Genomic DNA, 12,407 nt, shown 5'->3' with positions numbered 1-12,407 from the left:
GCTATTTCTGTGTATTTATTTTCTCGTTTTTGCGAGCTAAGGCACAATTTTTCTTACTGGTGACACTCTGAAGTAATTATTTAACGCATTTTACGTACTTGCTCTCAGTTTATTAAATAAATAGTAGACTGCGTAATCTACACTCCTGGAAATTGAAATAAGAACACCGTGAATTCATTGTCCCAGGAAGAGGAAACTTTATTGACACATTCCTGGGGTCAGATACATCACATGATCACACTGACAGAACCACAGGTACATAGACACAGGCAACAGAGCATGTACAATGTCGGCACTAGTACAGTGTATATCCACCTTTCGCAGCAATGCAGGCTGCTATTCTCCCATGGAGACGATCGTAGAGATGCTGAATGTAGTCCTGTGGAACGGCTTGCCATGCCATTTCCACCTGGCGCCTCAGTTGGACCAGCGTTCGTGCTGGACGTGCAGACCGCGTGAGACGACGCTTCATCCAGTCCCAAACATGCTTAATGGGGGACAGATCCGGAGATCTTGCTGGCCAGGGTAGTTGACTTACACCTTCTAGAGCACGTTGGGTGGCACGGGATACATGCGGACGTGCATTGTCCTGTTGGAACAGCAAGTTCCCTTGCCGGTGTACGAATGGTAGAACGATGGGTTCGATGACGGTTTGGATGTACCGTGCACTATTCAGTGTCCCCTCGACGATCACCAGTGATGTACGACCAGTGTAGGAGATCGCTCCCCACACCATGATGCCGGGTGTTGGCCCTGTGTGCCTCGGTCGTATGCAGTCCTGATTGTGGCGCTCACCTGCACGGCGCCAAACACGCATACGACCATCATTGGCACCAAGGCAGAAGCGACTCTCATCGCTGAAGACGACACGCCTCCATTCGTCCCTCCATTCACGCCTGTCGCGACACCACTGGAGGCGGGCTGCACGATGTTGGGGCGTGAGCGGAAGACGGCCTAACGGTGTGCGGGACCGTAGCCCAGCTTCATGGAGACGGTTGCGAATGGTCCTCGCCGATACCCCAGGAGCAAGAGTGTCCCTAATTTGCTGGGAAGTGGCGGTGCGGTCCCCTACGGCACTGCGTAGGATCCTACGGTCTTGGCGTGCATCCGTGCGTCGCTGCGGTCCGGTCCCAGGTCGACGGGCACGTGCACCTTCCGCCGACCACTGGCGACAACATCGATGTACTGTGGAGACCTCACGCCCCACGTGTTGAGCAATTCGGCGGTACGTCCACCCGGCCTCCCGCATGCCCACTATACGCCCTCGCTCAAAGTCCGTCAACTGCACATACGGTTCACGTCCACGCTGTCGCGGCATGCTACCAGTGTTAAAGACTGCGATGGAGCTCCGTATGCCACGGCAAACTGGCTGACACTGACGGCGGCGGTGCACAAATGCTGCGCAGCTAGCGCCATTCGACGGCCAACACCGCGGTTCCTGGTGTGTCCGCTGTGCCATGCGTGTGATCATTGCTTGTACAGCCCTCTCGCAGTGTCCGGAGCAAGTATGGTGGGTCTGACACACCGGTGTCAATGTGTTCTTTTTTCCATTTCCAGGAGTGTATATACGTAATCGACAAGTCACTGATAAATGCATGGAGGATAGTATTTGCTGAAACAACTAACCATTCCCTTTCCTGTTCGACTAACAAATTTACGAGAGGAAGTGGTTGTTTGTAAGCATTTGTACGAGCCGTAATATCTATTATATAGTCATAAAATCGTAGAAAAATAGGTCTACAGAATCAAGCCTTAATTATAATGCGTCTCGAAATTTTTAAACATATGCAGTGTCTCTTAATAATATGATTACTATAATTAGAGCTACATGGTATGTACCCATGAAAAGTTACTATCCCTCCTTTCAAATGGTTCAAATGGCTCTGAGCACTATGGGACTTAACATCTATGATCATCAGCCCCCTAGAACCTAGAACTACTTAAACCTAACTAACCTAAGGACATCACACAACACCCAGTGATCACGTATCCCTCCTTTCACATATTTGTCTTTGCATCCGTAGCAACAACAGTAATTCACCATCGCTATTACACTATCACCAAACGGTGAAACACAACAAAAACTCTTGATACTATAAACTTCAAACGCTGCAGAAAGCACACACGCACAGCGAAGTCCCGAAAACACGTGACAATCCTGGTTTAATGTTGACAACATGCGCAGAACGCAATGCTCACTCCAGAGATATTTACTCTATGGGTGCCCTCTCAGTCACACGGAACTGACATAAGTTATCCTCCCCGTTCACCCTGGCCTTCCTGATGGATACGGTGTTGGGAAGTACAGACAAGGAAAACTCTGTAGAATGGATGATGGTACTTACTGCAGACTGGCATGTGGTCGGACCAAAAGCCCTCGGTCAGGCAGACGCGCTCCTTCTTTCCGAACAGCGAGAATCCGGGCCAGCAGAAGTACTCCACAGTGTCGCCCGGCAGCGCAACCGTCAAGTCTAAGTAGTAGCCGCCATCCGATGGTCTCCCGGGGAAGCCACACACGTGACCCAGACCTGAAAACACACACAAATCACTAGAGCTGCGAGAGACAGACACGATAGCATTTACTGAGGACTCGCAAGCCAGGACAGCAGAAGTAATTAATGAGCCATATCACTGAGCTTCAGCATCGACATCCTATAGCGGCGTCGGAGGCTGCCGATATAACCACAGGTGACCCACATCTGCATACACAAATATTGCTGCAGCTGCTACACAGAAAGCTCACAGCTGGGCAGGAGCGATGAGGACGCTGTCATTGGGAACCTGTAGAAGAACGAGTATAAGCCATGTCGTTGCGCTCCACCGCCGACGCTCTACTGCGGCATCAGGGGCCAACTAGGGCAACGATCCTCATTCACACCCACTGCAGCTGTCACACAGAACGCGGCCAGCAGAGAGAAGCTTCTACTGAGCCGTATCGCTGCGCTGCACACCGACACTTCAGTTCTCGTGCGTTAACCGCCCCGGACAGGCTCCACTCAACACCGACTCAAAGGAAGGCCTCGGCGCTTGTTGGTGACGTCACGTCAGCTAAGCATGGCGAACGCCAGATCTGCTGCAGGCAGAAACGCCTGGGAGTGCTTATCACTATAAATCTCTTATTTTTGGACAAAATGTTTGGTGTTGTTTTGGATTCTGCAGTTTTATTTAGATGAAAGATTTTCTTACTATCGTAAAGCTACAAATGAAGATCGTAGTTCTGTATTACTGAATCCTGTCGAAACAAACATAGATCAATATTAGAAGATGCTTTGCCCCATTGCAAGCTTCGGAAATTTTACATTCAAGTAACTGTATTTACTTGATCCATTTAGTTATCGAAACTTACCCCAACGCCCTTACAATTAACTCGTTTCTTTTATTTACCTATTTATTTATTTTCGTTTGACATCGTCACTGAAAATGTGAACTAATTTACATGTGTAAATGTTCAACTGTTGCTAGTCATTAGATTACAGTCGTTTTCAACGAAAGGAATTCTAAACAGGAAACAAAATAGCTTCATACATCGAAAATACTGCTGAGCTTAAACTTTTTTAAACATGCACGTTCCCGGGTTCGATTCCCGGCGGCGATGACTGGGTGTTGTGTGATGTCCTTAGGTTGGTTAGGTTTAAGTAGTTCTAAGTTCTAGGGGACTGATGACCATAGACGTTAAGTCCCATAGTGCTCAGAGCCATTTGAACCATTTAAACATGCACATTAGAAAAGATAAAGATTCCCCTCTTGCAACTGAAAGGAGAAAGTTTATAAGCTAAAAAATTTTTATTTGATAAAACAAGTATCTCTCTTTTGCCTCTTATTCTGTCCCCCACCCCCTCCCCCAACGTGTACAATCGCAAGATATTTCATTAACATTCAGTGCTCCTCACCCCATAGACAACCAAGATACCTAAAGAAGAGCACCAATATGTTCACAGTTTCTTGTAAAAGCAACCCAGTACAAGCGTAACTTCCTCAGATTTTCAAATAAGGTAAAGAAGCACGAATTCTGTTGCTGCTGGACCATGAAGTTGTTTTTGTATGCCAATCCTTAAAAAAGGTGGAAATTTAAGTTCAGGAGTACACTATTTGTTAAGAGGTGTAATGAATTGCACAATTAATTGATTGCAGAAATCTCTGAGAACAATGTGTGTTGGTCAACTACCGCCTATAGTTTCACATTTTCCTGTGTCAGAGAGGGAGACACCACAATTATGAGTATGTCTGCAACAGACCTGGCGTTCACCGTGCCTATCTGACGTGACGTCACGAACAAGCGCCGAGGCCTTCCTTTGAGTCGGTGTTGCTGCACTCCACGGACAGGCCACACGCCACATTTGAGGACAGTGTGAGCAACGATTGTATTCTTTTGTTGTTCATGGTACGTAGTCAGTAAAGAGCGCGTCGCTCAGCGATGTACTGAACGGTGAAAGAGTGCTGTCTAACAAAATGGTAGACTCGTGCCGTAATAGCAAAACAAAATTCGTAATTGACATTCTTGTCAGATGCCGTATGGTAAATTCTACACACTGCAGGAAGAATAGGATACGTGATGAATAAATATTTCAAAACGTCAACATTTATTTGTTAGAGAAAATATAAACACAAAGGGTCAAAAATATTTAGAAGGCAGTACATATCGTCTTTTTGCTTTCTCCATTGTGCCTAGTTTTCTATTTGTTTGCCAAATAAAGACAAAATCAGAATTTTTCTCTCTTGACAGAGCTGATTGGTAAGATCAGACTAATTTCCGATAGTGACACGACCTTCTAATTATAAGTCTCTGGTATCACCAACAACCAGTAAGGGATCGTGTTACGGCGTGACGTCAAGCGCCGGCACGCTAGCCGGGAACGATAGAGCAGAGAGGGCTGTGACAAGACGTCAGCAAACAGCATGCTGACCGACCCCTCTCCAGGACGACGATGCGACAGCAGTGACCTCTACGCGAAGAGGACATAAGCGTCACGCCGGACTGGTCGCGGGCCAGTCGAAGATAAGCTTCAAGACTAGCGACCTGAATAGAAGGGTCAAAGCCCATTACTTCGCTTGTATTAGAGCTGTTATACTGAAGAAGCTTGTTTGTTTCGGATGTCACCCTTTGTTTGCGACACATCTATGTAATTCTCAAAGTTAAGTATTGTCATTTACTTTTCGTAATAAAACTCATTAATACGATTTGTTTGAATTGTTTGTCTAGCGATCCGAGAAAGCAGGTTTCCAAGATACCCCATATTCGACGACTAGGCAGGATTAAAATTTGACGACTAGGCAGGATTTAAGTGATCGGAAACGCTCTGTTCCAGTGGGTATGTAGACGTGACCCTAGCTTTCCAATAAGCAACACTATAACCGGCCAGTGCTTGGAGAGACATTCGCTCGTTGTCGAAGCGAAGTAATGTGCCGCTTCGCTGCGCTGCAGTAACTACACCAAGGTACGGGAACGGCACTCATGAAGTCCTCCACAGCCTACCGACACACAGCCCACTTAGCTGGTACACAGATAGCGCCCAGCACGCCTGTTCATTGCATGGGACACGCTGTTTTTTAAATATATGGTAAGGTCTTATGGGACCAAACTGCTGAGGTCATCGGTCCCTAAGCCTACACACTACTTAATTTAATAACTTAAGCTGTGGACACCACACACACCCATGCCCGAGGGAGGATTCGAACCTCCGACGGGAGAAGCCGTGCGGGCCGTGACAAGACGCCCTTAGACCACGCGGCTACCCCGCGCGGTTACACACCCTGTGTCCTGTAAATATGGTGCTGACTGGCTACAAGTTGATCGCGTCTTAACAAAGGCAGCTTGGTCGTTCAGTACGAACCGATAGATGGGTCTGCAGACTTTGCAGAATGGTGACAACAATGTGACTCTCCCTAGCTGTAATGTTCAAAACAGATTTTCTTGCGAACTGCTGAGAGAGTTCCGCGAGTTTTCAAATACGTGCGTCAGAAATGAAATGAATCCACGAAACTTCTCCTAGATACCAGAGCATCGTTTGTCGTAAACGTTTACGGGATGCATTTGATTTATTTGGTGCATGAGAAGGACATTGACTGTGAAAGAATTTAATTGTGTCCAATTGCGGATACAAATCAGATCAGTAAAACACTCCGTAACGTTGCCACTAACATGTGATCATTATGGAAATAGAGAGTTTTGGATTAGACAGTGCAGCTTTCGAGAAAATGGAAGATACATTTTGAAAAGGAGATTTGAGACTAATTAAAGTTTTTCATAGCAGCGTACTCCAAGACCTACTAAAGGCGTTGTCTATAAATGGAACTGCTTAAAGAACATTCGTGCCCACCCCCCCCTTTCTGTTTGACTACTTGTCAAGTGTGTGGAACCCATACCAAATTGGAATATTAGCCTAACCTTAGAAATGGCTGATCCATTTTAATGTTGGCTCCGTACCACGGTGCAACTTCGAGTTTTTGACGTTAAGAAATCGTGACCAAATGTGTAATAAGCGATAAACGAAAAAAAGAAACACGTAGTATCAGTGTGGGATATAAGCCAGAGCTTTAGGTTAGTAGTCTAGTATTTCCTGACCGAGCTACCGATTTTTTTCTTTATTGTGATTTTATTCCCCTGCCCCATATGGAGACGTTCATAGGGGACAATTAAAAAAGTCACCAGAAAGTAAACACAAAGAAAACACTGAATGCACATGCACAGGTTAAAAGTTGGCCACAGTATTAAAAACACTCCAGAAGAGCACACTTAAAACCCACTTGGAGCACACACAATGAAGAATAAAACTGACAGGTGGGACCTGCTGAGGGAAAGGTCAGAGAGGATGGAAAAGGAGGGGAGAGCAAGGGGCAGCAGGGGAGGAGGCGGGATGAAGAGAGTAGGGGTGTCAGCAGGTACACTAAAGGGCAGGAGACTGGTGGGGCAGGTGATGAAGAGGGAAAACGAGGCAGGGGGAGTGCAGAGACACTGAAAGGGAGCACAAGAGAGGAAGGGGGAGAAGGGGGGGGAATCCACTCAGGAGAAGGGAGAGGGAAGAGAGGGAGCCCTCACGAGGAGGCAGAAAAATGGGGTTAGAGTCGGTAGGAAGGGTAGATGTCGGGGCGAAGCTCACCGTCCAGAGGGGTAGATGGTGGAAGTTCCGTTGAGAAAGGAGATAGAGGGTGTGGAGATGGAGAAAGGGTGGGACACAGCGGTAAAGGCGCGGCAATTGGTTGGGGGTGGAGAGGAAGGGAGACAGCAGGGGTTGAGGGGGATCAAGGCAGCGGACAATATATAGTGTGCGGATGTGTTCAATGAAAAGGAGAAGGTGGGGGAAGGGGATGAGGTCATAGAGGATGCGCGAGGGGGATGGAAGGTGGATGCGGAAGGCGAGGCGGAGCGCATGGCGTTCGAGGATTTGGAGGACTTTATAGAACCAGGGAGGGGCGGAAATCCAAGCTACGCTGGCGTAACAGAGGATGGGGCGGATCAAGGATTTGTAGGTGTGAAGGATGGTGGAAGGATGCAGACCCCACGTCCGGCCGCACAGGAGTTTCACGAGGTGGAGTCAGTTATGAGCTTTGTTTTGGATGGTAAGGAGATGGGGAGTCCAGGTGAGGTGGCGGTCGAGGATGAGGCCAAGGTATTTGAGGGTAGGAGTGAGGTGGATAGGACAGCCATAAATGGTGAGGTAGAAATCATGGAGACGGAAGGAGCGGGTGGTGCGGTCTATGATGATCGCCTGGGTCTTGGAGGGGTTGATACGGAGGAACCACTGGTTGCACCAAGCAGTGAATTGGTCAAGGTGGGTTTGGAGGTTACGTTGGGACAGTTGAAGGGTAGGATAAAGGGCTAGGAAGGCGGTGTCATCAGCAAACTGGAGAAGATGAACAGGTGGAGGAGGTTTGGGCATATCAGCAGTGTACAGGAGATAGAGGAGACGGGAAATGGACAGAACCTTGGGGCAAGCCGGCAGAGAGATAGAAAGTACAGGAGTTGGAATTATGGATAGTCACATAGGAGGGACCACGGAGAGGAAGGAAGCAACGAGACGGACGAAGTTGATGGGGAGAGCATAGGTCTGGAGTTTGAAGAGGAGCCCGGGATGCCAGACACGGTCATAGGCGTTCTGAAGATCAAGGGAAACAAAGATAGCGAAGCGACGGGAGTTAAGTTAGAGGGAAAGAAGATTGGTAAGGTTACGGAGCTGGTTGTGGGCGGAGAAGGAAGGCCGGGAGTCACATTGGGTAAGGGGAAGGAGGTGGTGTTGGTTAAGATGGCGATGAATACGGTGAGAGAGGATGGCCTCAAAGACCTGAGCTACCGAATCTCTCGGGTACTATACATACACAGATATTTGTTTACCGGTGGGGAACTTATTGTTTTCTATAAAATTCACGCAGGTTGCGAGAATGAAGTTGACAGGTTTTCAGTTACGAAGGGTGTACAGGAAGCAATAGCTTCCAAAATTACAATGAACGTGCCACTTGATGATATATCGAGCTGAGCTGTTTTACTTCGTCAGCTAGAAAGGCTACCACAGTGTACGACCGCAATATCCTGACCGCAGAGACATCTATCGTTGCCTTGAGCAGGCCAGGGCACACAGCCAGTCGCTTCCGAAGTGCTACAACCTGTAGTATGGGATGCAGCAATGCTCACTTCGCTGGACAAGGAGTTCACTGCCGTGAACCATGTATCGCGTGGAAACCAATATTGAAGCTAAGTCGATGGCCAGAAACGCAGTCAAGAGCAAACATTACGACTGCCAGCAACGTGACCTCAAACTAATACCGCTGAACAAATCCACAGTTGTCTTAAATAAAAACATCCATTCACAAAGAGTTTGAAATCAAAATACAGGTCCAGTTAAGCGACATAACCGTAGGATTCAAATATAAGAGTAAAGAAGTCTTTAATGGCAAGATAGCTGTGCTGTTGAGAGAACTTGCTAGAAAACTGTTGTCGAGGAAGTTGCGGAATCCATACCGGTAGTTGTTTCGTTCAGTCATCTGATGGGAGTGTAGAGAAATTACACGTGAGTGTCTATGTTGGCCGGCTATCGGAATAGAGCACTAGTAATGTTTTCTTTTTACGTAACAGCGGCGTATCCGATTCAGATAGCGCATTCATTGATTGCTGGGTGCAAATTACAAAAAAATGGTTCAAATGGTTCTGAGCACTATGGGACTTAACATCTGTGGTCATCAGTCCCATAGAACTTAGAACTACTTAAACCTAACTAACCGAAGGACATCACACACATCAATGCCCGAGGCAGGATTCGAACCTGCGACCGTAGCGGTCACGCGGTTCCAGACTGAAGCGCCTAGAACCGCACGGCCACACCGGCCGGCTGCAAATTACAATACAGTTTAATTGAAAGAGGAACGCCATGGAAAACAAATGTCTGAAACGATAAAATACTTCGCAAAAGGTTTTTTCTCGCAAATATTTTATATAATTTTTTAGGCCACTTCCTAAATCTAGCGTCCATAAAGTGAAGTATCTTTTACTGTCCGTCCTTAAATACTTCAGTACTCATCCAAACAATTTTTCCCGCGTATCTCATTTCCCGGCGACACATATTTTGTATCTGCTATACGTCATCTGATCAAAACTATCTGGACACATTATTGGATATAGGTTCCGCGTTTTATGCAAAGCATTGTTTCTTCTTGTTACTCAACCATGTTTCAGCACCTCTGTGCCATCATTAGTGAGTTTGGTTTATTGGACAACTGTAAAAGTGAAATATTTGAGGTTTTAGCTGATCTAACAAAATGAGGTATAAAGAAAGGTTTTGTTAGTTTTTGTTCTTATCTTGATGTTACATAATATGGTTTTGCAGGATCATCTGCATGGTGTCCTGCACTGATAGGTTGTCATCTGCAAACCAACGATGTAAATGTGAAATTTATCGGCGAGTTAACCTACACCTTGATTTTTATAAAACGTGATTTTTGTGTGGCGACATGTTTTGTGTGTATAGTTGTTATTACTCACGTTTTGCTGTGACTGATCTTTCTTCTTTCTTGTTCAGAGGGCACTGTTCACATATATTAAATGTACTTTGCGTATTTTCGGTTTTGCAATCGTCTTTTTACTTCGCAAAACACGGTGTATGTTGTTGTGTATCCTGAAACCGTCGGCGTTGATTTGTTCGCGAGTGAGTTTGGCGCGGAATTTAAATTTTGTTTACTTTTTTTTCTCTTTTTCTGTGTGTGTGTGTGTGTGTGTGTGTATGCGTGTGCGTGTGCGAGCGCTTTTATGTGTATGTGTATAAGCTCCTTTAGCTGCTTGTGTTGCCTTTTCTGCAAAGTTCCTTTAATGTTTTCAGTAATGTGCCTTGACAGAGCGCATTGTATTCATTTAAAAATTGTTTGCCTTCTGCTATTACCTTATGTACTCGTGTGTGGAAGTTTTCTTCTATTGTTAGTATGTGGTATAGGCTGTAGCTGGACTGCAGTATTTTTAAGTTTATTGCTATTGTAGTTTGATTGTGGTTGTGGGCTATTAGGTGGTCAGAAAATGTGCTATGGGTGCTGTTACTTTTTGGGGATCTGCAGTGTTGTGAACATCTTGTTTTAAAGCTCCTGCATGTTTGTCCCATGTATAGTAATTGGCAAGTGCTGTATGTGACTTCGTATATTTCTTATGTGCTGAATTTGTGTGTGAGTGTCTCCTGTGTTCTGAGTTTTTTCTGTGTTGTGTTGTCTGTCCTGTATCCTATTTGTAGTCCCTCTTTCTTCTTATGTTGCCTATTCTGTGGACGATTTTGTTAATGTATGTGAGTACGTGCAATTTTGAGTGGTGTGTGTGTTGTTGCACTGTTGTGTCTTGTATGTGGTCGTTGTTTTTGTGTGTTGTATTGTTCTGTGTTGGGTAAGGTTTTATGTGTGTTTGGAGCGTTCGTTCTTTTTCCGTTTACAAGTTTGTTGGTTTAATTTCTCTATCATATGGAACTTTCAACCATTTTCCTCTGCTATTTTTTATTGTGTTTAGCTCCTCTGTGTAACTCTGTTGGCTCATGGGTGTTCTGTTCGATCTGTAGAGCACGAACATGAAGCGTGCTTGTTTGTGTGCCATCTGCTGCCATCTGTTTTCTCAGATGTTTGAATTTTAATATGCTACTAGAGACAGCTAAATTTAGCTGTTTCTCACCCCTTGAACTCGGACATTGACTTCTATTGTGTCAACAGTCGAACTTTTTGATTTTTCTCATACCTAGAAACACCCTTCGGTACAGTGGTTTCGTTTGAATGCAGTAAACATGTACTATTCAGACTCTTGAGTTCCTCGAGTGTCCTGTAAGTATCGTTATCGAGTCCCAAAATCCCTACCTTTAAATAGGTGCCGTGTAAATGTGATTGGTGCTGATCTGAGGAATCACCTGCCATCACTGGAAGTTTATCTTCCGGCATTTTCTCCTGACCGCTTGGAAAGGGCAGTCTGACTTGAACCACTTATACGCCTCATCTAACCTACGTCAGGACAGTGCACCATAGTACTACCTCCCCCAAATTTCACTGTTGACACTACACTCGGTCGCAGGTAGCGTTGTCCGGGCATTTGCCAAACCCTAATCCTTCCATCACATTGCCACAGGGTATGGCTTGATTTCTCAGTATAAATCACTCAAATCCAGTCATCCATTTTCCAGTGACGTCACTCTTTCACCGCCGGAAGCGCCGCTGGGCACTAATCACAGGAATGTGAGGCTAATACGGAGGGGACGGCTCTCCCATTGTATCCCATTCTTTTTAACTACCTTCGCACACTCATAGCGCAAATGGACTGTTGGTAGGACTTTGGAACTCACGATTGATTCCTTCCACTAATTGCATGTGATTTTCTACAACCACCCTACGCAATACTCGACGGTCCCTCTCCGTCAGTACGTGAGGTCTACCTGCCGCGCGGGGTAGCCGCGCGGTCTGGGCACCTTGCCACGGTTCGGGCGGCTCCTCTCGTCGGAGGTTCGAGTCCTCCCTCGGGCATGGGTGTGTGTGTGTTGTCCTTAGCCTAAGTTAGGTTACGTTAGACTAAGTAGTGTGTAAGTCGAGGGACGGATGATCTCAGCAGTTTGGTCCCACAGGAACTTGCCACTAATTTCCAAGTTTCTACCTTGTATTTGTCTAGCTGTGCCTATTCACTCGCGTTCCCACTTCACACTCACGTCACCAACAGAGGACGTGGGAAGCTTTAGAAGGGTTGATATGTCCCTGATGGCTCTATTACTCAGGTGACATCCAATGACTAGTCCACGTTCGAAGTCATTGAAGTCACCTGACCTACTCATTCTGCTGTTACTGCATTTCTATTGACAAGACAGTACTCTCTGCCTACTTTTATATTAGCGGCTCCGCCCCTCGTGACATATAGTGATCAATTCCGCGTTACGTGGGGTGTCTGGGTATTTTTCATCTGCATCTACATCTAT

The 12,407-nt window shown here is 46.2% G+C and overlaps 1 protein-coding gene across 1 annotated transcript in view; it reads right to left on the bottom strand.

Moving 5' to 3' along the window:
- LOC126183736 (uncharacterized) overlaps positions 1-12,407 on the bottom strand; it is a 1,106,726-nt gene that overhangs the window by 748,507 nt on the left and 345,812 nt on the right. Inside the window, exon 2 of the mRNA XM_049925942.1 lies at positions 2,346-2,528. Coding sequence (XP_049781899.1) covers positions 2,346-2,358 — 13 coding nt within the window. The 5' untranslated portion in view covers positions 2,359-2,528. The remainder of the gene's footprint in view (positions 1-2,345; positions 2,529-12,407) is intronic.

This window comes from Schistocerca cancellata, chromosome 4 (genome assembly GCF_023864275.1).
Source record: "Schistocerca cancellata isolate TAMUIC-IGC-003103 chromosome 4, iqSchCanc2.1, whole genome shotgun sequence".
NCBI lineage: Eukaryota > Metazoa > Arthropoda > Insecta > Orthoptera > Acrididae > Schistocerca > Schistocerca cancellata.
The sequence above is the reverse complement of the archived record's forward strand: the minus strand, read 5'-3'. Positions and strand labels throughout refer to the sequence as shown.